Source organism: Anomalospiza imberbis, chromosome 7 (assembly GCF_031753505.1).
Source record: "Anomalospiza imberbis isolate Cuckoo-Finch-1a 21T00152 chromosome 7, ASM3175350v1, whole genome shotgun sequence".
In the NCBI taxonomy this organism is placed as follows: domain Eukaryota; kingdom Metazoa; phylum Chordata; class Aves; order Passeriformes; family Viduidae; genus Anomalospiza; species Anomalospiza imberbis.
In genome coordinates, this window is record NC_089687.1 from 28,391,216 (window position 1) to 28,418,996 (window position 27,781).

Sequence of the window (27,781 nt, forward strand, 5' to 3'; positions counted from 1 at the left end):
GTTCTTAAACCTTGCTTCATACCTGTTGCTGGAAGAGAGTGCTGCATTTACCAACTTTGACAGGAAGAGTGGCCCAAATTAATCCTTAACACCAGAGGGATGCAAGATTTCTGATACACTAGAAAGAGATGTACTGTAGGACCACACAGGTTGTGGTTTTTCTAAATGTTATTTTTTTATAATACTACCATCATAAGAAGGTTAGGTTTAAATTCTGATTATGAGGTTTATACTATTAAAAACAATAATTTTAAGGACACCTTTCAGTGGGCAAAGAGTCAATCTTTGACAAGGAGGAGAGCATATCTCCATGTAAAAAAAGCTCTATTCCTACAGATGAGTGAAAAGAGCAGCTGGTTTAGTATGGTCCTTAGGCAGCCAGAGACATGCTGAGGAAAGCAAAAATATAGTCATCGTGTTCCTGTTTAGAAATGAGTTTTGAAAAATACTTGCCTTTGAAAGATCTCAAAATGTCTCACAATTATACATGTAGGTTGGGAAAACTGATCTACAAACTGATAAATGATAAAATGAACAAAATGAAAACTGATAGATGATTCATCAGGATATAAAATCACATAAATTTTCTTATATTTCATACAGCACCAGTGAACTTGGTCTTAGTAATAATTGAAGTATTTGGCTGTAAACATGTTGTGTAAAGGATTAGACTTGTTCGATCTTCATAAGGTTTTGGTGGACCAAAAAATCCAAAAAAGGTTTAAATGTCAGTGCATATTTGCTCACAGCCAGTTTTGAAATCCAGCTGCTCTGTTCTTACTCTGTTCCACTTCCAAAATTGTACTGTCTGCATTTATTAAACTGCTCAGGAAGAACATGATCTGCACCAAACCGTGCAGCCCCTGGGCTCAGCTCGGGCAGGCTAGAGGAGGATTGCTGCGTGGGGAGCAATCCTTACCCAACCACCCTGGCCTGCCAGCCCTGGGGACTGCGCTAGCTGGGACACAGGGCCTGAAGCCTGGTTCCTCTTGGCAGAAAATCTACAAAAACACCCTCAGACTCCCTCAGGGGAGCCCACAGGACTGTGACAGCACAGATGACAGTCCCATCCCTTCTTTGATTTATGTTCCTGAGCCCACCCTTACCAGCAGTGACACAAATGGTTTGTGTTCATGTTATGCACATCCTGCAGAACACAAAGCAGCCCTCATTTGAAATCCTCCAAAAATCTTATCTTCCTATGTGTATTTTTTAACTCACTGGCTTTCCAGTGACAAAAACTTGTCACTGTGTACATTATTTCCTCTTGACATCAGAAACACAAATGGGACTGGAAGAGATTTTAATTTGTGGTATTTTTTTCTTGCTCATATTGTTTGAGAAGTTTCTACGGAGTTGAAACATAGCTGCTTCAGTTAAATATGTCCTCTCTCTGTTTTAAGAACTTCTGCCCTTTAATAGACACGTGAATGTCAGTGAACTGTCCCTGGCGCATGAAGTTTCGCACAGACCTGGGCAGAATGAAGGACTAGGAGTTTAGCCCAGGCTTGTAGCATTTTGCTAATGTACAGCTCATTACAGCATGGGTGTGGGGGGGAAATTAATACAAATAAAAAGTTACTTTTGGAAGAAGCAGCACAAGGATGTAGTCAAAAGCCTGCCTTCTTTGAGTGAACCAGTGCCAGAAAGTTCTGCTGGCACAATAGATGGGGTCAATCAAGGACAGGCAAAGAGTCTGGATATTTCTTTCAGCAGCAGTGCCAGCTGGTGACAGCTTAAGCTGCCTGTGAAATTGGACCTGAATCTTACATAAAGTGGGACCTTGAAGGTCTGTTACTTAGGTGTGATTCCTGATCTGCAAAGCTTGAGGGCTCTTAAATCCAATCTGTTTCAAATCCATACAGGAATCTCTGTGAACTCTGTGTTCACTTGTATGTGTGAGAAAGGGATGGGAACTCAGTAGGGCTGGTAAACCACTAAGAAACAGCCCTGTCTGTATCCTGTGGAACCTGTGTGATGGAGTTAATGTTCAGGAGGCAAAAGTACATATTCAGGGATTTGACAGGCAGCCAAAAAGAACCTCGGGCAGCATACAGAATTTGGTGAAAAAGAAGGGAAGAGACACGAGCAAAAGGCAGTTTTCTCATTGTTTCATCACAGCACAATTTCTGTTAGCACTCACAACACATAAGTCTCTTTTATGTGTGAAATGGCACATTCCAGAATGATGACTTTAAAGTGTTCCTTGAGACTTCATCCCTAGCTCAGGTCTGCTTAATAACAGAAGAAATGAAATATTGTAACTGTTCTGCTTAACATAAACTAGAAGTCAAGCTGAAGTAAGGAGAGAATGTTACTGCAAATTGATCTTCATAGCGAATCTGAGCATGTGACATTTACTTAAAATAGTTACATGCATTAAATTCTTGCAGTAGGGAATTAGTTTGCCTCAACCTCACTGTCACATGTCTCTGGGCAGCTTGGTAAATATCTCCTTTTGTAGCCTATGAGTATGTGCAAGTGCATCTTTCTAGAAATGCAGAATGTGAGTTTAATAACACTGAGAATAAAGAACAGAAGACTTTGTGCACCTTCAAGTGACAGTCACTCTTAACATTTGAGTACATGTAGTTAGTAAATTATTAAAAGCAGAACTGTTCATCAAACTCCTGCAAACCAATCAACACAAAGCAAAGACTGACAGATCTTTAGATCAGTTGGTCAATCAAATACACATATTAACCCAAAAACATGAGCTTCACATTATTTTCTTTATGATAACCCTCAAAAAGCCATAATGTGAACCACCAGCTTACATAAGGGGAATGATTAGTGAAGAGTCAATATGGGTTTTGCCATCATACATGTATCACCCTTTTCAGAAACAGTTTATGCATTTTACCTGATGGAAAGTTCTCAAGTTGACTTCATTTGTTGCAAAGGCTTCTGAGGAGATTAGGGACTTAGGAGGTGTACAATAAAACCACATGATAATAAATAAACGATAGAAGTTTACATATTACACTGTGTTAGGAAATATCATTGATATGCTGTATCATTAAGCAATCGTGGACTTTGTACCTAGGTTGCATAGCCAGCCTTGGTATTTTACTACTACTAGAAGTTGAGATAATAAAAAACTAGCTTGTTCACAACACTTGACCGTAAGGGAGCGTTCCCGGGGCTTTGCATGTGGACAGAATCAATCCTATTTAATTATTAGGTATACAGTAGATATTGATGCTGAAATGTATGTATATCACCTGGGGAAAAAAGTTAGTAATTCCCAAATGAAATGTGGAAGTGGTGTGAGGTCAGTCACTGCAGAACAGCTGAACAATTTGTTTACATCCTCACTTAGGTCATGTTCATAAACATCTGATTGTTCCTCATCTCTTCTGGACTACATTGAGTTTGAGTATATCCAAGTCTCTGTTGAACGCCGTCAGTGCCTTGGACTGAGCTAAGTAAATTGCTTTTCAGGTTTTGTATGTGGCACAATTTTTAATGGCCTGGAGTAAGACTTAATTCCACCGCAGCAGCATATTGCTACGGAAAATCGTATGGCTCTGATTTCCCATGTCATCAGTTTCTGACCATTTTCCCCACTTTAAATTCATATAGTGACTTCAAATTCCAATTTGTAGTAACTTCTGCTTTTTGTTGTTGAAGCTTACCTCCGTGGTCTTAGATTATTCCATGTATGAATCAATGTAAGATAATTCTCAATTCCTTCTTCCACCTGCCAGTTTGGTGTCATCTGCCAATTTCGTAAACACAACTACCCATCCCTCTTTCGAGCCCTTACTAAAATACTGAACAGACTTGACCGGCCTGAAGGGCTGGAATCCGGTTAACCCCCATCTTGTAGTAATAAATATATATCTGCTTTATTCTGATATCTAGCCATCCGCCTGCTGGTACTGAGCCAGTTACCCCGACCGGATGAAACACACGTCAAGCAGCTTGGCAAACAGAGCTGAGCACCCACACTCCAGCGGGGCAGCCCTCAGCGGCCGCGGGAAGGAGGATTTCAGGCGCCACTCCCGCCCCGGGCGCTCCCATTCCCCCCGCCCTCACCGGAAGCTCCCTCAGGCCGGGCCGGGCTCAGCGCGCGCCCCCGCCTCTCTCCGCACGGCCATTGGCTGAGCGCGCCGTCCATCAGGCGCTGGGCGTGGCCTGGCCCCCGGCCCGCGGGACGGCGGCCGCGCCTGCGCGCTGCTGGTTCTGGCGGCCCCGTGTGGCGGAAGCGGCGGGGCCGCGCCAGTTCCGCCTCGGCGTCGTTGGCGCTGCACAAAATGGCGAAGATCGCCAAGACCCACGAAGGTAAAAATAGCCTGGAAGGCCCCGTGTCCGCGCCCGCCCGCGCCGCGCTTGGACATCGCCCGCTGCTTGTGTTTCTCCCCGGCTCCGGGCAGCGCCAGGCGCGGCGCGTCGGGCGGGAGCCGGGCGGGCAGGGCATGTGTGTAATGGCGGCTGCGCTCGTCAGCACCGGGCCGGGCGGGGGGCGGGCATGAGGGGGAGCTCTCGCTGTGCTGGCGTGGGACGGAGCGGCGGCCGGGCCTGTGCGGGGGAGCTCGGTCGCTGAACTCCCCGCCGCCGGCCTCCTTCCGCCCATCGGGCCTCGGCCGGGGCGCTGTGAAAACCCCGCGGTGCTGGTGCGAGTTTCGCATCAGAAATGCCAGCAGCGCGCGTTCATTCCCTGCCGAGCCCCTTGGCCGCGGTTAACAGGCCTGGAGGCGGCCGGAGAACGGGTGTTGCCCGCTGGAAGCCGGCGCGGCCCGAGCCGATACTGAGCCGGCGCGGTGTTGCTGAGAAGAGTGCCCCGAAGGAGGGGAAGGATCGTGAGGTCTGCAGCGCTGGGGCTGCCATTTTCCACAGACTTCCTGCCGGCGGGAGTTGACGTGGGAAAGCGGCTCCTGAGCGGTTAGGCGGCTGAGGGCTTTCCCGGGCGGTGCGCTCTTCTCGAAGGTGCCGTGTGCGCTGCTGCTTCAGCTCTTCTCGGTGGGAGTCGGAGCTCTCTTTGTGGGCCTTGGCTGCGGCTTGCACCCGAGAATAATTGGTAGAATTACACTGCTTCTGTGTTTTTGCTTCGGGCTTTTTCTCCTGTGTTTCTGTGTACGATAGGTGTTCTGCTGTATTTTGTTTTAATTTATAGGCATAATTCACTAATCGCAAACTGCCTCTGGATGGTGATTGTACACTCTGAGGTAGGCAGGGCGCCTAGGCATTCATTGTCTTTTAGTATTTTTTTTTTAATTCTTTTTTCAGTTTTTTACTGAAAAAAGCTTTTCAAATGGAAAGCCATCATCTCCCGTGGAAGTGGGGTTAATGTACTGTTTAATACTACAGACCTAATCTGAGTTTAGGGATGAAGAAAAGCTTAAACTGTTGTCTTTACTTTTTAAAAGTTTAGTTTGATTTTTTTTTTTAGAATTCTAGAGTATTTTTTATAATTACAGAAATTGTCTTGTCCTTTGTTTCTATAATGTGACATGCATAAGGGTTGTGTGAGATAGTAGCCAAGTGTGTATTACCCATCACAGTGCTCTGCCTCTCCTACTACCTAAAGAGATTATTGTCATAAAATAGTAGAATTCTTGAGGTTTGGTTGTTTCCAAGCTGAAATTGCTTATTTCTTGGAGCAAATGGTGATGCATTGACTTCAGTGAAAACATTGACAGGCTTCCAGTTGCATGTGTTTTGATTACTGTTGTATCAGAACAGGTTTTAAGGGGGAGGTTAGTTAAATAAAAAATAGATATAATAGGGTATGATCACGTAAGGGTCTTTCCCAGCATGGAGGCATTAGCTGAGCAGCTTGATTATTTTGCTTCCAAGTTCTAGCCTATCTTTTTTCAGTTCCTCGCTGATCTTTCAAATTGAGTTGTTTGTTACTAAATCATCTTAAAACATCTTTAATATATTTGTGCTGTTTGTTAAATACTTCTTGATTGATGTGTTCAAGATAGAGCTTGAAAGAAGCATCAAAACAGTTGGAGTTCATGTCAGCTACATAGTTAAAGGAGGACTCTGTGTTTGAGGCTGAAAAGTGAAGTTTCAAGTGGCAGCTTATAAAGCCTCAATAAATGCATGAGCTTTCAATGCTGTTGAAGGTCGTTTTTATTTTCTTTTTTTTTCCTTGCTGAGAAAAGAACGGAGATCTTCACACATAATACATCTAACATGTGTAGGAGTGCTAAAGTAACTAAAAATAAAGCCATGCAAGGGCAAGCTAAGTGTGCAAAAATATGATAAGACATGAAAACATAGAACCTATTTACTCTGTAAAATACCTCTCCAGCACAGGGTCTTCTTTCTTTTTTTTTTAATGCTTAGAGTAGAACTACATGTGTGGTAGCAGAGCACATGCTTAGAGAAAGCCTCTCTGTGAGCTAGGTGTTCAGTGACTTCAAATAAAGTGTTGACTTTAATAATATTCAGCATTTATGGTTTCAAATCAACTGCTTGTTGAAGTTGCTTCTGCTAAAATACCAAAATATATAAATAACAGAGTAAAATACAGAAAAGGAACAATCAGTAGAATATTATCCCCCTCCTCTTTTTTCCCCCTATATCCCACTCCCTTTACTGCTTCTCTGTGAGTGAAGTTTCCGTTATGTCCTTCTTGACTAAGCCATTAAACAAGTAGTTTGCTTTGCACAACGTGTCTTTAAGCTTTGTGATTACTCTTTCTTAATTTGCTTTTTATTGAAGATCTTTGTTAAATATGGTGTGAGCTTTTTCAAGGAAGTGCCAATTAGCTCAAGGAAGCTAACTGGCACATCTTGAATGTCAGAATAGCATTTTCCACCTAAATATGTGATGCTTTTCAAACACAGGCTACCTTTGGCTACAGGCGCCTGGTTCAAGGCCTTTTGTGGGGTGTTCTCTCTAGAGTGCTTCATTTAAACTGGTACCTGGAGGCTGTGTGGTATTAATAAAAAATTAGGGTGGCTATCAGTAAGGTTTGTTGAGCTTATATAAACTTTGGTTTTTTTTGGTATAGATAAGCCAGTAGGTTTGTTGTAGGAAAATGAGAATGTTCCTTGCCCTGCTAACAGATGTAATCCCTGTAATTTAAAGGAGCAGGCCAGTAATGAATGACACCTCTACCCTCTTCATGAAATATAGCTGTTTTAAAAATAATGTTGGAGGACAAGGCATTGTTAAGTGTTGGTAAGAGCTATCAATAGGAAAATATTTTTGTATTGATACTTCTACTGCAGAAATCCCCCCACTGTTTTACTCTGTTGGTGATAGTGGAGGTGGGAGGCCAAGCAGGAGCAAATCTCTGTGGCCCGTCCTGCAGTGCAGGGGACTTGTTGGCTGTTGTGTTGGAGCTGTATGGTCAGGTTGATTCAGTGAACAGGTGATGGTAAGGCATGATGATCCTGTAGGCAAGATCCATAGGCTTTTTTCATGTTGAAGTTGGTTACAGCTGTGGATGTTCAGTCAGGCCTTAGTGTGCCACTGAAGAGGCAGGGTGTTTGCTGTTCCACTGACTGCTCTTTGGAAATAAGGGGAACGGTTGTACCCTCACATCACCCACTCCATGCTGGTGGTGTTGTCCTTGGTAGAGATGGAAGCTCCAGGTATTCCCTTCCACCCCAGTACTGCAATGTACCAGGCTGCAGAAGGAATCAGGAGCTTCATCTGCTCTCTAGGAGAAACAGAAATAACTAAAAAATAATGTGGAGAAGGAAATTGAGTTTCATTGACTCTATAGCCATGCCACAGGATGATTCCACAGAAATGGAATACCTTAAGAGGACACTATAAGTGCCTCTGAAGGCAAGAGGAAGATCCCTAATTTGGAAGTAGCTTCTTTCTGCTGCTTCTCCAGGAACTAGCACATTAGAGAACAATGTATTCCAGGTTCTGGACTCACAGGAATCCCCTGGGCTCTGCAGGATTTTACAGGGAGCAGGATGTACCCAAAGGCCAGATTCAGAGGGTGCTCATGGCCAGTAGGATAAGGCTTTTGTGAGGTTTCAGCTTCTCATGAGCTTAAGGCATCACCAGTCTGTAACACAGAGGTGAGTGAGGTTATTCTGCTCTAGAAAGCTGAAGAAGTTCAATGGAAGCCATGAAGTGGCTGGAGCAAGATTCTCCTTATAAGCCTTTAGGGTATATCTTCTGTGTGTGGGACTCTTAATGAGTTTAGAATCACATTTCTGCTGGGTTTCCTCACTAGACCAGTTCAGGAATTGCTGATTTGCTGCCAGGGTTATGGTGCTTCTTTCTGACTAAGTGAACACTTAGTTCTGCTGTTCTCACTCCTAGCTATATGGCAAAGACTTGTCAGGTAAAACTCTGTTGAGTTCCCTCTCTAGAGAACATGCCTTTGTACAGGAGGCATAATTTGGCTTACAGTGGCTTTGTGGTTGTTTGTTGGGGTGTTGTTTTTTTTTTTTGTTGGTTTTTTTTTTTTTTGTTTTTTTTTTTTTTTTTTTTTTTTTTTTTTTTTTGTTATTGGCAGTCTGTGATAAGACAAGGACCCAGCTGTGACGTTAAGACTTGAACTTTGCAGTGTTGACATTTTAAACTTTTAAACTAAGCAATTCTGATCCAATAATTTGCATTAGTAATAATCTTAGCTTTAAAAAAAAGTATTCTTTTTTTTTTTCAGATTTGCTAACAGGTGTTGCATAACATTGTGCAGTGTCTTTTGCAAGGTGACTTGATGGTAAAAACATGTCAAATTTATTCATCCTGAAAAGAGAAGTGAGCAACAGTAGTAAACAATTATTGAATACTCAGGATTCAAGATTATGTGTGAACAAGATTTTCCGTAGCTTTTTTGTAAATTGACAAATTTCCTTTTAGTTAAGGTAGCAGGCAATAGCACTTCAGGTGGGAGCGGGTGAATCCCAGAATTATTGATGTTGAAAGGGTCTTTTGTAGTCCAATTCCAATGTACTCCAATTCTTCCTCGCAACCATGATCCTTCATATTCCTGTAGCCATAAAATGCAACTCTTGGGGGTTTTCTTGGCCATTAAAATAATTGTTTGATCTCGTGAAATTTACATTGTATGGATAATTGTCTTTCCATATGTATTTACTCAAAATTTAATGAAAAGAATAATATTTTTTATGCAGCTGTGCATCAGTGTACCTACAGTTACATTTGTTGAAGGTAGTTGGATTACTGCAGTTTATTTTCATCTTGCATTACAACAGATGGGAGGAAGTCATGGTTTAATTTAGTTCCTTGTTTTTTGGATTAAGAAGTTAATGTTCTTTCTGAAAGTACCAAATTTCTAGGGTCAAAGATGACCCAAGAGTCGATTAGACTCAGATACTGATACAGTACAACAATGACAAAGCTCCCATTTGTCCCATTTGAAGAGAGTTTTGTTATCCAGAATAATAGTAGTCTTCAAAGATGGTGGTTTGGGCAGGAATAATGATGAGTAAATAACATTTGAGCTGCCAAATGGAAAAGAGAGACCCTAAGTTTTTGGGGTTTTCTATTAACTTGTTACCCAGTAGCATATTAGAGTTGGGATTTTATTTACTTATTCAAAGCTAGCATAGCTTTGCAATATGTTAGGAAACAAATACAGTGTTATTTTATTAAATCTCAGTTTTGAAAACCTGTGCAATTCTTTTGAACAGAGTTATTCAAATGAGCAAAATTGGTGATAACATTGTGAAAGGCTTTTTTTAATGAGAGGATGACATTTGTTGTGAAAGGGTCTTGTTAGTGTAGTGTTGAGAAATACTGCTGTGGTGTAAATTAGCTGCTCTGCTACCTCTGTCAGAAGATGAGATAGGGTAGCAGTGAATTAAATTGTTTGCTTTAAGCCATATAATTAAAGTACTCTGTGCTGGATCATAGTAAAATATGAGGAAAAGCTTTTTATGTATACCAGCTTATGAATTACGATTTTGTAGTATTGTGCATCATATATGTTGATTTCTTAATGATAGTCTTTCAGGTTGGGCAAAAAGCTGTTTGCTATACATGACTACTACATTTTGTATGTATGTGTAACAAGACTTCTGTGTGTGTGTCTTTACCCTAGACATCGAAGCACAAATTCGAGAAATTCAAGGAAAAAAGCCTGCTCTTGATGAAGCACAAGGAGTAGGCCTTGATTCCACAGGATATTATGATCAAGAAATTTATGGTGGCAGTGACAGCAGATTTGCTGGATATGTCACTTCTATTGCAGCTACTGAATTGGAAGATGTAAGTGATTTCATTTATTTGTTTGTTTAGGGCCTGCAATGTAACTATTTCAGAATTAATTTTGAGTAATTTTTAGTAGCAGTTGCTTGAAATAGAACCAATTTTCATTAAAGCCATAGTGGACCAAGTATGTCTTATCTGGGAAGCACATAATCATGAAATAATTTGGGTTGGAAGGGGCCATAAAGATAATTCTGTTCTAACCATCTTGCCATGGGCAGGGACACTTTTCACTTGACCAGGTCGCTTAAGGCAACTTCCACCCTGGCCCTGAACACTTCCAGGGATGGGGCATCCACAGCTTCTCTGAGCAACCTGTGCCAGGGCCTCACCACCCTCAAAGAAAACAATTATTTTCCTAATATCCAATCTAAATCTACTCTCCTTCAGTTAGATGCCATGTCCCCTTGTTCTGTCACTACATCCTCACATAAAAAAGTCCCTTTCCAGCTCTTTTCTAGCCTCCCTTCAGGTGCTGGAAGGCTGCAGTTAGGTCGCCCCAAAGCCTTCTCTTCTCCAGACTGAACAAACGCAATTCTCTCAGCCTTTCCTCAGAAGAGAGGTGCTCCATTTCTCCAATCCCTTGGTGACCTCCTCTGGAGTCATTTCACCGGGTCCCTGTCCCTCCTGTGCTGGCCCCAGAGCTGGATGCAGTGTCCAGGTGGGATCTCAGAGTGGAGCAGAGGGGCAGAATCCCCTGCCTTGCCCTGCTGCCCACGGGGCTTTGGATGCAGCCCGGGACACATTTGGCTTTCTGGGCTGGGAGTGCCCATTGCTGGGTCACGTCCAGCATCCCCTCCATCAGCTCCCCCAAGTCCTGTTTATCAGGGCTGCAGTTCTAAATCTGGCTTGTACTTAATGGATTTTGCTTTGAGAGCCCCGTAGGCCCAAGGAGAAGGCAAAAAGTTGTGGCCTGGTACTTAATGTTAGCCTTGGCTGGAATAATTAACTTTGTTCTGTTACTGCTGCCAGGATTACAAACGACAGTAAAAAATGTAATAAAACTTCAGCCAGCAAACTGTAGTGACTGTTTTAACATTTCTGGTTCAAATTTCAGAGCTGTTCTTAAGAATTGGCTTTTTCACTGTGGTGTGTTTTCCTTATGTATCCTGCTTGTAGGATTACCTTATGTTAATTTCTAATGTTAAACATTGGACCATATTTTCAGTTGCAGGAACCATCAGATCTATAGGCCTTATCAAAAGTACAGAGGCAACTCCATCATACACTGAGAGAATTTTATTTCTAAGAATGAGGAAGATGTTTAGTTTAGTACTAGTTGATACATGAGGTGTTTTTTTAGTGATGCACATGTGTCATCTGCAGACTTCTAAGAATGCCTTATTAAAAATTTCCATGACTCTGGGGCTCACTGAAAATGTTTCATAGTTTTATAAGCAGTTTTTCTTTTGGGTTGCTGTAAATAATTGAATAGAAACTGACTACTGATATGAAGAAATAGCAAAAGCAAGTGCTTGTTATTGCCATTGTGATTGAGTAAGTATAGCTAAACGAACATGAATCTATCTGAATTTTTTGATGTTTCTGAAGCCTTTTCCTACAGTTATTAAGTCTTTTTCCATATATATATAGCTAACTTGTATGAAAAATAGCTTAAATATCTCTGCTCCAGTTCTCACACACCAATTAGGGAACTAGTTAGGTTCTAATGGTAACTAGTTGGTTCTAATGGTAGTGCCAGTATGAAATACAGACTTTCTATCTTAATTAGTGTAGCTAGCATACTTGGTTAAATGTAGCAAATTGAAGATTACTTGAGCATTCTTAGTGATATGAGCAGGTTTATCTGCTTCACTAGTTTGGGAATAATAAGAAAAGCTATATGAGAAAGCTTGCTAAAATTTTGAATTAGGTATTCTACTTGTTCATTTTCATCTTTTCTATGGCCACAGCATGTTTATTTGGTGTTAGTTTATCTTAGTATAATACCAGCATGACAAATTAACCCTGTTTTTACTGACAGGATGATGATGACTACCCTTCCACAAGTCTGCTTGGCCAGAAGAAGCCAGGATACCATGCTCCAGTGGCATTGCTTAATGACATACCACAATCTACTGAACAGGTACGTCTTAATTGAAGGCACAGTAAAATACTCTTGTAGGTATTGAGGAAAAGAAGTGTTAATAACAGCTTTTGTTTTCTGGAAATACAAGATGTATCTAAAGAGCTGTGGTTTTTATATGTAGCTGCAAGCTTGCTACTGCTTTAGTTTGGAATTCCACAGGGTGATAAAGATTGGCACTTGTGCATATAAAGCCAACACAAATATAGGAACTAAACTATCAAAATTTTAAAAATTGAAATCTGATGGTTAATTAAATTAAAATAACCAGGAAACTTAATATCCTTTATACTTCTCATTTTTAAGGAAAATGTAATCACCTAAGTTTTGCATTCCTGGAGTATTTTTCTGTAACATTTAAAAGCACAAGAAGTAGCATTAAGTCACCCTGCAAAAAGAAGCAGAAAGGTTGACAGCATGAAATGCTTTGGTAACAAGTGAATAAACTCTTAAAATACCAAATTTTTATCAGAAATTATTTCATAAGAAGTTCTGTGTTTAAAAAACTGAAATTCTAGTTACAGAAATAAAATTTACATTAGTATAGTGTTTTTACATTTCCTGCATAGTTGAGGCAAAAAATAATTTAATTGTTTTTAATAATACTGAAAATGAATACAGTACCAGACACTTTTCATATTAGTCTTCATAAATCTGTGACTAACAGGCTTTCTTGGTTTTTAGTATGATCCTTTTGCAGAACACCGTCCTCAAAAGATTGCAGATCGGGAAGATGAGTACAAAAAGCACAGGCGGATGATGATAATTTCCCCTGAGCGTCTTGATCCTTTTGCAGATGGTAATTTATTTTGGCTTTTCTATATCCTGTATGAAATTATTGTCTTTAATTGTCTTTAGCCCTTTGATTTCTGTTGGCATGCTTATAAACTTAGTTTTGTTTTAAACATCCCCTTTTCATAGAGATTTGGTTGAAAATTAAGATGCCATATTCTTCATCTTTATAATACGAGTTTTCTTTCCAGGTAGAAGGACAAGAAACTTGTCAATGAGCCATTGCCATAGAAACACAAAGGGTTAAAGGTTTCTCTTTTCATTTCGTTTTGGGTTGTGCGTTGTACTTTGAACAACTTGTGTATTGAGTGCTCAGATTCATTCAGTACCTTGGTAGCTTTCATTCCAAGTTATAGATTTACAGGGTTACTGCTTTTGAAATGCTAGTAGAGCACCTAATTCTTACCATCCTATGTAAATTTTAGGTGGTATAGCTAAAAGAAGCAAAAGCATATATAAGACTTTGATACTATTAATAGTTCAAGTCTGTTCTGATAATTTTAGAATGCAAGTCAGGAGAAGGGGTGTTAGTGGGTCTGAAATTTTCTTCAGGTGAGTGAGTTTCACGTGTGGCAATAAGGTGCCTGTTGGCTTAAAATTAGTAGCTATTTTGCAGGTTTTACAAATGAGAATTTCAGCCTGCATGAATTAATAGGGATATTAATTATTTTACTTGCTTAATTGTAATTGATATAAACATGTATTGTCAGAATTCACAGGCCCATACTAACTGTCCTTAATTTCTTTCCTACAGCAGTACTGCTATATGCCAGTCCTGTCTGCATTCTTAAGGGTGCAGTTCAACACATCCTGTGTAGATTATGGTGAAAAAGTATTCCAAAGGAAGGTCCTATCAAAGCTAGTGTCAGAAAGACACAGCCAATTGGGCAGTGATCATCAGTATAGAAATGTTTAAGAAGTTTATTTTTTTCCCTAAAGTATAATAGCTATACCACTTGTATAGCAAATCTGCACACTTTTCTTAAAGAAAAGTGTTTTTCATGACAAGTCTCATTTCTATAAAGTTGGGCTTCTTTTAACGTATTTAAAAATTCAGTTAATGCAAGATACAGAGCATAAAACAACATATGGTGTACAAAACCCATTACTTGTGAGTATTGTTGTGGTGGTGTATGTACTGTATTGCATTCAGCTCCCAATCACAAGTGTCCCTTGAGAAGAGAAGAGGGGGAAAGTGTCATCAAACAGTATTTTGGGGTTTTTTATTTTGTTTTATTTTTATTTTTAATGAAGCCCTTTACGATATGACAGTAGAAGGTCTGTGAGACATGTCCAGATTTGTCAAACTTATAAATGGGTCTTTATGATAAAACAATTTAAACATTACTTAGGTATGCAATAGTTATTTATAGTCAGATAACAAGTAGGATTTAACAGCTTACACAAGGTAATGTTTTGATTATAAATATCTTTCCAAAGTGTTACTAATGGTAAAGAGATAATTTTCTAGGCTTCTATTCTGCTGCTTGAAGTCAGAACTGCTGATGGAGACAAAGGCACGAAAGTGTACGTATTCCGGATTAGCAACCCAGGAACCCATCACTTCTGAAGACTCTTAACTGTGTTGTCATTTTATCATTTTTATCGGCTTTAAAATATTTGTTTGAAACTGCAGTAGTTATGTTTGTGTTCAAACAGGTTAAATTGATCAGCAAACTGAATAAACGTAAGATACATGTAATTTAAAAAAATTTCAATCAAAAAGTAAAATTTAATGATCATGGAATAATATAATACTAGAGCAGGACAGTAGAAGTCCATAGTTTCTGCTTATCCTGTACTCATTGTGCTCCATTCCTGTTGCTGTTCTCTTCTGCAGGAGGGAAGACTCCAGACCCTAAAATGAATGCCAGAACGTACATGGATGTTATGCGTGAGCAGCATTTAACAAAAGAAGAGGTGTGTGGAGGGGAGGGTTTTCCACTTGGGCTGAGTTTCATGTTACAGCCTTTGAAAGCATCTTAGAAAAGTGGGAACGTAAATTCTCTTAACTTAAAAGCCCCTTTCCTTAGAAAATCATGTTCTTCATATGCAGAAAGTCAGTAGAATTTAAAGATGAAGGTTCTAAAAAACATCTGTTCTATGTAATACTTAAACAATGCAGGGAAAAATAGTCTCAATACATTTTAATCTGGATTTTATTTTTTATAATACTTTGACTTTTTCTTGTTTCTTTTCTTTTAGAGGAAGAGAGACAAAATCTAACAGTAACTGAGAATTACTCAGTGTGAGAGATGGTTGTTTTTCTGAGCTCTATACATAGGAAAGCCAGGGAGGTTTAAAAGTCTTTTGGTGAAGTACCTACAAGAGATAGATGTTACAGTACTAAGATCGGTATAAGATTGGCATTTGGTTTTGAATATTTTAAAAAAGGAGAAAAACAAAAAATATGCTTTAAAAATTATTTTAATAGTTAAAAAGATGTTGATAATTTAAGCACATTACTTGTGTAATACCTAGAGTACCATCTTGCTAATTGGAGCAAGACCTTGTAGTTCCTGTGACGTCTAACATTGGTTTGTCTTAAGTGAGGAATTAATACATAATTTTGGCAGTCTTACTGCTTATGGATCAACTGATAAGTGCAAAACAGTCTCTGTTAGTGTGCTGTTTTAGCAGTATCATCTCAGGATTTAAAATAAGAATTTCAGGGATTTTTTTTTTAATGTCATGGGATGTAGCTCCTGTGAACATATTTTCTAAGTCATCCATCTTTAGTTTACTGAAGTGGTACTTATTTGAAACAGGTGGGTAATGGTCTTAAGGCATATACCTATCGGTGACAGAAACTGATAGCTTTAAAAATTCTTTGTACATTTGCTGTAAGAATGGCTTTTATTGAAAAATTAATTTTAAAACAGCCTCTCAAACACAACTGCTCTGTCTCTGTAAAGAATTTGAAAAAAGAGTGGCCTTGAAATGAAAGCAGTAGCTAATTGCAGGTTATTTGAGCAAAACCTCAAAGCATAAAAAGATATTGAAAAAACTCTTTTAAGGGTATAATTTGAAGAGTTCTTATGATTTTGTTTTTGTGCTCTTAAACAGAGGGAAATTAGGCAACAACTAGCTGAAAAAGCTAAAGCTGGAGAGCTTAAAGTCGTCAATGGAGCCGCTTCTCAGCCACCTTCAAAACGCAAACGGCGTTGGGATCAGACAGCTGATCAGACTCCTGGTGCTACACCTAAAAAATTGTCCAGTTGGGATCAAGCAGAGGTAATGACCCAGTGCTCATCAGCTGTCTACAGAAGACATTATCAGTGCTAATCCTCTTGAGTGTCAGAAGTTTCTTACTGTACTTAAGAACAATTAGCAGTGTTTTATTGTATAGGATGAAATACTGATACTTGTGGTTTTGTCTTGTGTAGACTCCTGGACACACCCCATCTCTGCGATGGGATGAAACTCCAGGCCGTGCAAAGGGTAGTGAAACTCCAGGTGCCACCCCAGGCTCAAAAATCTGGGATCCAACTCCCAGTCATACACCAGCAGGAGCTGCAACGCCCGGCCGGGACACGCCTGGTCACGCAACACCAGGCCATGGAGGTGCCACTTCCAGTGCACGGAAAAATCGATGGGACGAAACCCCCAAAACAGAAAGAGGTATTTATGGCAAAATGGGAGGTGCATAAGAAGTTTTGAATGGTTAATAGTACTGGGTTTTTTCACCTTAAGTAAACAGTGAGTTCAGATTCCAGGCGAAAAGTAATTATATTCTGACATCTAGTGGTTGATGTGGGGAGTTATTCTTGTCTGCGTTCTCAACGTCAGGTTTCGTCTGTGCCTAAGTGGCATCCATGAAAGTATCTCCGCTCACATAAGGAACCACAGTTTTGTCATATCTAATGACTGCTGCAGATTAGGTTTTTAATGTATAAAGGACACAGTAAAGAAGCACAAGTTAAATTACTTTTCATAATATGTTTGTGTGTGTTGGTTTTTAATTGTTATGGGTTCTTTTAAGAGGTTTTATTGAAACAAGTTAGAGAAGCATCTCACCTGCCTAATTTGAATTTGACTTGTGTCAGAGAGCAGTGAAACACTTGTTACCTAATGCTTTTATCAAGGGAGTACATGAAGTACTTTGTTCAATTCCTAGAATAGCTGAGTAGTTCTTGTTTTTTTAGAATCTTTTTATGCTAAGGTTCAGCAAGAAGATGACACTTTTTTCATAAAACAAAGTTCTCTGTTGGATATTTTTAGTGTAATGCCTGGGTTTTTACAATATTCAGCAAAGTAGTCTTTATTTTTGCCTACTGTTAATTTGATACTGAAAATGGATTTAAATATTGATAGTATAGTTGGAGTATATACTGTTCAGCTTTCTGAGAAAATCTGGTTTGTTTTTCCTTAGATACTCCAGGCCATGGCAGTGGCTGGGCTGAGACACCTCGTACAGATAGAGGTGGTGACTCCATTGGTGAGACACCAACCCCAGGAGCAAGCAAAAGGAAGTCACGCTGGGATGAAACACCTGCGAGCCAGATGGGTGGCAGCACTCCTGTTCTGACACCTGGCAAAACCCCCATTGGTACACCAGCTATGAACATGGCAACCCCTACACCAGGTAAGCTCAGTCCCTGGTCTAAGGCTTCACTTTGTCTTGTGGGAATGAAGCATTTCCTTTTGTATTGTCTTTTGAAACAGACTTCTGCCCAGCATGCTCTCCTGCCTGTATGAAAGCAGTCAGTGTATGCTCAGTTTACTATTTTTGTGGCAGTGTCCACAACAACTCATTTCTGGAGAGGGATTAAGACTAAGGTTACATGTCTGTTGCTGTTCCGTTTAGTGAAAAAATTGATAAAAGGCTCTGTAAAAATTTGCTATCTTACTTGGCTACAGAGTTCAGGTGCTATGGAAACTTTGACTCAAGAGAGCATTAAAAGTGAAGTAAACAAATCATCTGCTTCTGCATACCAAAGGAATTTTTTTTAAATATTTTTTTTCAATTTGAATGTAGGTCACATCATGAGCATGACTCCTGAACAGTTGCAGGCTTGGCGCTGGGAGAGGGAAATCGATGAGAGAAACAGACCACTTTCTGATGAGGAATTGGATGCTATGTTTCCCGAAGGATATAAGGTAATTCATCTGGATTAAAATACAGCAGACCATGATGAAGTTTTTTTCCTACCAGGGATTACTGTTTTTTTTTCTCCAGAAGTAGAATGTTTCACATTAATTATTGATTATTGATTATTGATTGTACACGCTTGTTTGACTTGATTACTGATTTATTGTAAATCCCTTAGAAATGGGCGGGTCTAAAGGTGATCTCACAGGCAAATCACTACTGTGCTTCTCAGTGCTGGAAATGCCTGTCAAGGCCAGAAATGTACTCTGTATGGACTGATAGAAATTGTAAGTCCAGATATAGCAAACATGGAAGAGGGTCACAAATACTGAGACAGTAAGTATACTATGTTGATTCAGTTACTGAAGTGCTTCTTTAATCCTTGGAGACTTCACAGTTTATTATCGCAGCTCTCAGCAGTGGGAGTGAGCTTTCTTCTGAAACGTTGTCAGTACAGGATAAGTGCAAATACAAGCTCTCAGGGTGAGTTTGTATTGCTGGGAACATGGGATTTGTTGTATGCAGTAACACACAAATCCCCAAACAAATAAAGTGAAAGCTACAACTAAAAGTAACGTTTTGTATTAGATGGGTTCTTCATTTTATATCTGTTGCAATTAAAATGAATTTTGTTTTTCCTTCTTCAGGTTCTCCCGCCCCCGGCTGGTTACGTGCCTATCCGTACTCCTGCTCGGAAGCTCACAGCGACTCCGACGCCCCTGGGGGGTATGACAGGGTTCCACATGCAGACAGAGGACCGCACTATGAAGAGTGTTAATGACCAGCCATCTGGCAACCTGCCATTCCTGAAACCAGATGATATCCAGTACTTCGACAAGCTGCTGGTAAAGGAGATTTCACTCGTGTTGATTTTAACTTCCCTGCTTTCTTTTGATTATGTAGCAATGCCCATTGATTTGTCTGGAATTACTTGTAGGTTGATGTTGATGAATCAACTCTGAGTCCTGAGGAACAGAAGGAGAGAAAAATAATGAAATTACTTCTGAAAATAAAGAATGGCACACCTCCCATGCGAAAGGTAAGGTGAATTGTCAGATACGTTTACGTAATCTCATTTTTCAAAAATTGGTGTTTGTTCTCAGGTTTAGCTTTAGTTGTCCATGCGATTCTCTTGAAGATACTCTCCTAAGTTATGCTATCTATTGTGGTTTAAACCCAACTGGTAACTAAGCCCTACACAGCTGCTTGCTTCTCCCCCTGCTTCCCTTAGTAGGATGAAGGAGAGAATCAGAGAGTAAAAGTGAGAAAACTTGTGCACTGAGATAAGAAGAATTTATTAATAATAATAATAAAGGAAAATAACAAAAAAAAAAAAAAAGAGAAATAAACTCCAAGAAAACAAGTGATGCAGATGGAAAACAGTTGTTCATCACCAACCAAAGGATGCCTAGGTAGTCCCCTAGCAGTGACTCTTGGCTGGCTTTCCACCTGGCTTGTATGCTGAGCCTGGTGCCATATAATGTAGAGCATCCCTTTGGGCACTTTGGGCCACCTGTCCTGGCTGTGTCCCCTCCCAATTTCTTGTGCCAATCAGCCTTCTCAGTGGTAGGGTGGGGTCAGAGGGAGAAAAGGCCCTGACTCTGTGTAAGCCCTGCTTGGCAGTAACTAATCATCCCAGTTGTTATCAGCATGTTTCCAGCACAGATCCAGAACACAGCCCCATACTAGGGGCTGTAGAGAAAATCAACTCAGTTCCGGCCAAAACAGCACACCCTGTTTAGTGTTTTTGATCTTGCTCTTCTGTATCTGTATGGCTTTTTGTTATTCAATATAATTTAATACTGCTGCTCTTTTGACAGCAATGTCAGACACTAAATGGTGGAGGTCTTGTATAATTTTGGGGTTTTTTACAATTATGAGAAACTAGATTTATGGTGTGTTTTGCTTACACAGCTTTGTAACTTTCTGGATTTTGCTTCTTACACTTAAATTAGCTACTTAGTGTAGCTCTTCTTTAAGTTTCGGCCTTAAGCATTAGGTGGCATAATAGCAGTCATTTCTGCAAATGCTCTAAACTGACCGAGCACCAAGCTGCCTGGATGCAAACAAGGGCTGTGAAGCTGTTTTCCATAGGGAGCCAGTATTAGCTCAGAAGTATGCTTCTCTTGAAAACTGAGCACGTGGGCACTAACAACACAGTGTTTGTCGTCACACATTCGTGTTCTAACAGATCAGCATTAAATTGCTTGAAGTAGTTTAGTGGTGGTTGGGGCAAGCATTTGGAAGCCTGTGGATGCAGTCAGTTACATTTTAACTCGGCTAATAGCTGTTTTATGATTGTTCAGTGTTGTTTCCTTAGTTTAACTGGCAGGTTTTCTGGTTTTGTTCAGGCTGCGTTGCGGCAAATTACCGATAAAGCTCGGGAATTCGGAGCAGGGCCGCTGTTCAATCAGATTCTGCCTCTACTGATGTCACCAACACTTGAAGATCAGGAGCGTCACTTGCTTGTCAAAGTCATCGACAGAATTCTTTACAAATTGGATGACTTGGTCCGACCATACGTACACAAGGTCTGTTGCAGTTTGCTGCTTCATCTCTGGTTTGCGTTTTGCTATTTGATTTTGCTGTTTCATCTCTGATTTGCATTTTCTGCATTTGATGTGCATATGAGAAGAGGATGATACCACTGTTTTGAAACGTATTTCACTTTCATGTTTCTTAAACCAAACTTTAAAGTTTTTATAGTGTGATGGGAGTGTAGGCTGTACAGTATTGAGGCATGATGTAAATATGATACATGTATATTTGGAGGTGGGAAGGACATTACCTGATCTAGGTAGTATCTCCAGACTACAACCTTAAGACTTAAGAGCTATAAAAAACAGTGTGATAGATTTAATTTTTTCTGATTGTTGTAAGGCTTTAAGCTTGAATTAATGGAATCATTTCTATTTCATGGACTCTAATAGGGCTAGAAATACTATGGAACGTATTAATAAAAGGAAATACTAATTTATCTCTTTCAGATCCTTGTCGTCATTGAACCACTGCTGATTGATGAAGACTACTATGCTAGAGTGGAAGGCAGAGAAATTATTTCAAACTTGGCTAAGGTAAAACTCCATCCTTTATTAAAGCACTGAGTTAGCTTACATATACCTGCATGTTCATAGGCACGGCAGAACAATTACCTGTCCTGTTTATAAATCCAACTGGTATGTTTTGTGTTTTGTCCTGCAGGCTGCGGGTTTGGCAACAATGATCTCCACAATGCGACCTGATATTGATAACATGGATGAATATGTCAGAAATACAACAGCTCGAGCCTTTGCCGTTGTTGCATCTGCTCTGGGCATTCCTTCTCTGTTACCCTTCCTGAAAGCTGTCTGTAAAAGCAAAAAATCCTGGCAGGCCAGGCACACTGGCATCAAGATTGTACAGCAGATTGCTATTCTTATGGGTTGTGCTATCCTGCCTCATCTCAGGAGCTTGGTTGAAATTATTGAGCATGGTAAGTTCTGCTTTCCCATAAAAAGTGGTTTTTGCCCACTTTATATCTGGAAATTTTTATACCTCAGTAAGGCACAATGACAGTAAGGTCCCGGTTTTGTTGTTGCTATGACACTGAGGAATGTTTTAGTTGACTCTGAAAGATGAAGGAAGACTAATATTGGTTCAGTATTGGTAAAAATAAGTTAATCCCTTTTACACTGCTGCTCCTTTTTTGCTAATTTGAACTTAAGACAGGAGTACAAGAAGTGGTACTAAACCCCGATCTCTTGCAGGGCTGGTGGATGAGCAGCAGAAAGTTCGCACCATCAGTGCTTTGGCCATTGCTGCTTTGGCTGAGGCAGCCACTCCCTATGGTATTGAGTCATTTGATTCTGTCCTGAAGCCCTTGTGGAAGGGTATACGTCAGCACAGAGGAAAGGTAAATCTAAGATACTTCCTTTAGTTGGAACTGAAATGGATGTGTATCTGCTGTAACTTATTAGAGACATATTTTGCATTTAAATAGGGTTTGGCTGCGTTTTTGAAAGCGATTGGTTACCTGATTCCACTCATGGATGCTGAGTATGCAAACTACTACACCAGAGAAGTCATGCTGATTCTTATCAGAGAGTTCCAGTCTCCTGATGAAGAGATGAAAAAAATTGTGTTGAAGGTATGTCAGAATGATAGTTTAGCATTGATATTAAATATGTATGCAAAAAAAAAAAAATCCAAACAAAAGCAAAAAAAACCCGCACCCTACACCAGATTAAAATTGTTGGATTTTTATTTCCTGTCAGGTGGTAAAGCAGTGTTGTGGTACAGATGGTGTTGAAGCAAACTACATTAAAACAGAAATCTTGCCGCCCTTCTTCAAACATTTCTGGCAGCACAGAATGGCACTGGACAGAAGAAATTACAGACAGGTATTTTTGGTTTTTTTTTTAGCTGGAAAATTCTTTACAGTAGAAGAAAATTAGAATGGTCATTCAGGCTAGGTACTTATTTTTGTCTCTGTCCTGAAACTTGATTTTTTTTGTACTAGCAAGTTAGAAGTTGTGCAGCTAAGATTATTTTCAGGTTCTTAGGAGGTTATCACAAAATTTTACATCTTTTGAATGTCTTCATCACTTGCAAGGTGGGGTGGTTCACCCCATTTATGTTCTTAAAAACACTGGATGATTTCTAAAGGTAAAACTATTTTTTTATAGTGGTCTTAATATGTTTCTTCAGATGAGGAAAATTAGTTTCAAGATGTAGAAAATAGATTTTTAACTACTTTTAAGCATAATTTTAATGCTTATTTAACATTTCTGTGTTTTAGTTGGTTGATACAACTGTGGAGCTGGCAAATAAAGTTGGAGCAGCAGAAATTATTTCTAGAATTGTGGATGATCTGAAAGATGAGGCTGAGCAGTACAGAAAGATGGTCATGGAAACAATTGAGAAGATAATGGGAAATCTGGGGGCAGCCGACATCGATCACAAACTGGAAGAGCAGCTCATTGATGGTATTTTGTATGCCTTCCAGGAACAGACAACAGAGGTATGGCCAGGCAGTGGAGTATTGGGCTCACTGTAATTGTAAGCTATCTCACTGTTAGTTATACAGAAATGTGTGCTTCTAAGTTAGATGTTTAGAATCCCTTTTTAGATGTCAGTGCTCTAATCAATGAAATCTAGAAGCAGTCTCTGAAATGTTAGCATTTTAAAAGCAATCTTAGATTATGGCAAGTTTAGGTAAAATGCAGTGTTGCTGTGTGTCTGATTTTTCCTTTATTGTTTTTTCCCCTCAGGATTCTGTGATGCTGAATGGTTTTGGTACCGTGGTTAATGCTCTAGGCAAAAGAGTGAAACCCTACTTGCCACAGATCTGTGGTACAGTTTTGTGGCGTTTGAACAACAAATCAGCCAAAGTCAGGCAGCAGGCCGCTGACCTGATCTCTCGTACTGCCGTTGTCATGAAGACTTGTCAGGAGGTATGGACTTCTTTTCCAGATTTGCTCTAGCAGGTCACAGTAATGAGAGGGGAGGGGAAACTTAGCTTCTCTTTTTGCTTGGTTGTAGGAAAAACTGATGGGACACTTGGGTGTTGTTTTGTATGAGTACCTGGGTGAAGAATATCCTGAAGTACTGGGCAGCATACTTGGCGCGCTTAAGGCTATTGTGAATGTTATAGGTATGTATTTGTATCGATTACTTGGCTGTTCAAGAACAAAATAATAAAACCACTATAAAACTAAATGTGCCTCTTCGAATTCAATAGGTATGCACAAGATGACACCACCAATCAAAGACCTGCTGCCACGGCTGACACCTATTTTGAAGAACAGACATGAGAAAGTGCAGGAAAATTGTATTGATCTTGTTGGACGTATTGCAGACAGGTATGCTGAGTAATGTTAAAATATCTAACCTTCTTTGTGGGCAGTTATTGTAGCAAAAGCTCAAGTTTGGCATCTGGATATTTATTGTCATATCTCTTGATATTCCTGAAGTTGTGCTAAAACCTGAAATATTTAACAGACACACTGTTAAATTACCTAATTAAGGAAATGCTTAAGCTTAGCTCTGTGGATAGCAAATGAATAGGTGCTACAGTTTGTAGCTTTATTTAAAAACCTCTCTAATCACTGAAAATATAACTCACTTAATTCTCTTTCAGAGGTGCAGAGTATGTTTCTGCAAGAGAATGGATGAGGATCTGCTTTGAACTGCTTGAGTTATTAAAAGCTCACAAGAAAGCTATCAGAAGAGCCACAGTGAACACTTTTGGTTATATTGCAAAAGCTATTGGGTAAGTTGGTTTAATGCTTATCCACTCTGCACACAGTTACCAAATATAGTGATGATTGTTGCTTTTCTGGTGGGAAATACTCGAACTTCTCTACATTTTATATGTGCAAACATGGTTTTACTCATTTTGAAAAATACAGTCGTGTATTCTTAATTAACATAAGCCGTTGCACTTAAGAACAAAATTTGTGGACTAATAAGGTTAGAGTCTTATTTGGGAGTAAGAGCTGTTGTCTCATGAATGTTTGATACTGTGATGTGCATTCAGACCCTCTTTGTATTATTTCATAAACTCTCCTTTAAATAATTTATCTTCTCTCACTTTTTTTTCCCCTCCCCCCCCACCAAATCACTAGTTTTATCGATTCTTAAGGGTTTGTTTCCGCTAAGGTCATGCTACAGGTCAGCACGTTATAGAATGAGGCACGGTTGCCACCTTCATGCGTGTTCTGTAAGAGACTGATGACTGACTGAATGCAGATAGAGCAAGCAGCCAGGAGTGCTGTAACTGTTCTCCATGCAGGACATAACCTATCTCTGTCAATACTTGGTTTTATATGTGTCTGTAATTTCCTCTGGGATGAGAGTAATAGTGAGGAGGCTCTGCTACCCTCCAGAGTTCACAAGAGGAATTACAGAAGGCAGGGAAAAAGCTGAGTCTAGATAAAGTAAAAAATGTTGACTATGAAAATAAATCCTTTAGCTGTTCTAGAGTTTATTGTTTCATGTTTAGTGTTTAGTTTATTTCGTAGTTCTCTAAACTTTTTATGAGGGCTAAACCATATTTCTCTGCCACTTTTTTAAGCCTGACTAATTTTATCCAAATCCTCACTGAATCTCTTGACATGGATGTCCATATTGTCTCTTCCAGACCTCACGATGTATTGGCCACACTGCTAAACAACTTGAAAGTACAGGAAAGGCAGAACAGAGTATGTACTACAGTAGCAATTGCTATTGTGGCTGAAACATGCTCACCTTTCACAGTGCTGCCTGCTCTCATGAATGAATACAGAGTTCCAGAACTGAATGTCCAGAATGGTGTGTTAAAATCTCTTTCTTTCCTGTTTGAATACATTGGAGAGATGGGAAAAGATTACATTTATGCTGTTACACCATTGCTTGAAGATGCTTTAATGGACAGGTGAGTTGAGTGCACTTCATCTGTGGTACAGTCACCCATAGTCGTATTTTTAAGTATATACGTGATTGTTAATGGTAGCAAATATGCATATTGTCCTTGTTTGCTATAGGCTTTAAGTGACCAGCATAATTTGGAAGCCATTATTTGCAAACAATTTGGATTTATATGCTCCAATTTTACTAATAATTCTGAAGATTGAAATTAAAAGAGCATTTTCAGTGAGTCAAGACTTCTTCCATTAAAACTGCTTTTCATAATTTCTGTTGTTGGTACTTCTGTGGAATTGGAGTGCAATAATGTGTCAGAAAACTCCCCTCTTTTTTCACTTAACTGGTTTTTGATACTCTGCCTCTTGCTGTCAGTAAGTATGGCTTGAAAGTGTTATTAGTGCTTTCAAGAAAAGTGTTAGTGAAAAGAAACAGTACGCTTGTCCAATCATGCTGCTTCTAAGTCTCATTTATTAATACCCATTGTTCTCTTTGCAGGGATCTGGTACACAGACAAACAGCCAGTGCTGTGGTGCAGCACATGTCCCTTGGTGTTTATGGGTTCGGCTGTGAAGATTCTCTTAATCACTTGTTAAATTACGTGTGGCCCAATGTGTTTGAAACCTCTCCTCACGTCATCCAGGCAGTTATGGGGGCTCTGGAGGGCCTCAGAGTCGCTATTGGGCCCTGCAGGATGTTACAGTACTGTTTACAGGTATGGCCTTCTGTGCTGGGGCAGCAGAGAGCAGTTGTCAGGCAGGACTTTGTCCCACGAGACAAAAAAGTCAACTGAAGATGATTTCCAGCAAAGGAAAAACTGGCTTTTTGTCTCAAAATACTATTTAAACAGGATATTCTGTGCTAAGGACTTGAAAAGTGGAAATAGGCAGTAAGCAGAGGGTTTGGTATAAGGAGATAGCTGATTACATCACAGAACTTGTGTAGAAAGAGCAGGTAACTTAGACTATCAGTTGACTAAAATACCCTGGCACTTTGATGTCTAAACTGGAAGGATCTCACAAATTTTGAGGATGTGAACTAAGGGCTGGGGAATAAATTAGCTGTGGGAGGGGTTATAAGTAATCAGTCAGATAAATAAACGAGAGGATAGGATTAATAGTCATGATTTGTTGTTAGCCAAGAAAAAGACAGTGCAGCACTATAAGTGTTTTGATTAGACTTGATACTGCTAGATCAACACTGGGCAGTTCAGCTGCTGTAAATGTGCACGGGATGGTAAAATCTGAAGGCTCCTGTTCAGTGTAATTGCACGTGACAGTGGCTGTGTTGGCTATGGAATTAAAATTCACCTAACAGGTGGGGAGCAAGGATTAAATTTATACAGGTCAGTGTAGAGAAGGTGTGACAGCATTTTAGTAATAATTTGCCGATAGGATATTTCACACTTTTGCAGTTTGGGGACCTCAGCATGAAGATACTGACATCAGTAGGAAGGTGAAAGTCTCTTGCAGTGATTATTCCTGCAAGTACTGTTTGTATATTGGTATTACGTAGAACTGTTTTTTCCTCGAGCTTGTATGTTCTGTCCATTTATTAAATGCTTCTTTTGGAACACTTCATTAAATTCAATAAAAGAACATCGCAACTGCAAGCTTTTATTACATTTTGTTCTGTTCTGTTTTCTAGGGTTTGTTTCACCCTGCCAGAAAAGTCAGAGATGTTTATTGGAAGATCTACAATTCAATCTACATCGGATCACAGGATGCTCTGATAGCACATTATCCAAGAATCTATAATGATGAAAAGAACACCTATATTCGTTATGAACTTGATTACATCTTATAATCTTCTTGTTCAGTTGTTTGTGTTTAATGCACAGCTGTTGTTCAGTTAAATGCTTCGGATTTCATGATGTAAAATTTTAAAATTTTGGAGATCGGTGTAGAGCTGGTCAGAAGCAGAGCTAGGTATCCAGTAGCATGATTTTTTAAATATGTCCTTGTTTTTTGATGTTAAACAGTTAAAGCCAGTAGTGACCAACAAAACAGTGATTACAAAGTACTGGAGGGATTTCGTTTTGGATCCATCTTTATGAAGATTTAGATTTCATTCCTTGTGTTTAAAGGGGAAGTTTATTTGAGAAATAAACATTTGTGTATAAAAACTAATTTGTGTGTGGTTTTTGGACAGAGGGGCTTGTAAAATAAGTCCCTTTGGATTAAATATTTGTTTATGTAATGAATAGGTGGTATAAAACATTTTAACCCTTTTTGTCATCCACTAGCTTTTGAATAAATAAGAAAAATGTA

The 27,781-nt window shown here is 39.6% G+C and overlaps 1 protein-coding gene across 4 annotated transcripts; it reads left to right on the plus strand.

Moving 5' to 3' along the window:
- Positions 1-4,122: 4,122 nt before the first annotated feature.
- SF3B1 (splicing factor 3b subunit 1) lies at positions 4,123-27,781 on the plus strand. 4 transcript variants are annotated; one of them, XM_068196253.1, is made up of 25 exons: positions 4,123-4,287; positions 9,995-10,161; positions 12,146-12,247; positions 12,932-13,046; positions 14,880-14,959; positions 16,106-16,273; positions 16,426-16,660; positions 17,412-17,624; positions 18,018-18,139; positions 18,779-18,976; positions 19,069-19,170; positions 20,483-20,662; positions 21,119-21,205; positions 21,333-21,603; positions 21,878-22,023; positions 22,111-22,257; positions 22,385-22,510; positions 22,909-23,130; positions 23,381-23,563; positions 23,652-23,763; positions 23,851-23,971; positions 24,250-24,381; positions 25,252-25,524; positions 26,010-26,226; positions 27,159-27,781. In XM_068196253.1, exons 1-25 carry the CDS (start codon positions 4,260-4,262, stop codon positions 27,315-27,317), a joined length of 3,906 nt encoding a protein of 1,301 aa, XP_068052354.1. In that variant the 5' UTR covers positions 4,123-4,259; the 3' UTR covers positions 27,318-27,781. The 4 variants fall into 4 exon arrangements, 2 of the variants coding, with proteins under 2 accessions (XP_068052354.1, XP_068052355.1); XM_068196254.1 differs by lacking the exons at positions 4,123-4,287; positions 9,995-10,161; positions 12,146-12,247; positions 12,932-13,046 and adding an exon at positions 13,106-14,566; XR_011000937.1 differs by lacking the exons at positions 16,426-16,660; positions 17,412-17,624; positions 18,018-18,139; ... (14 more) ...; positions 26,010-26,226; positions 27,159-27,781 and adding an exon at positions 14,511-14,566 and having other exon boundaries at positions 16,106-16,200.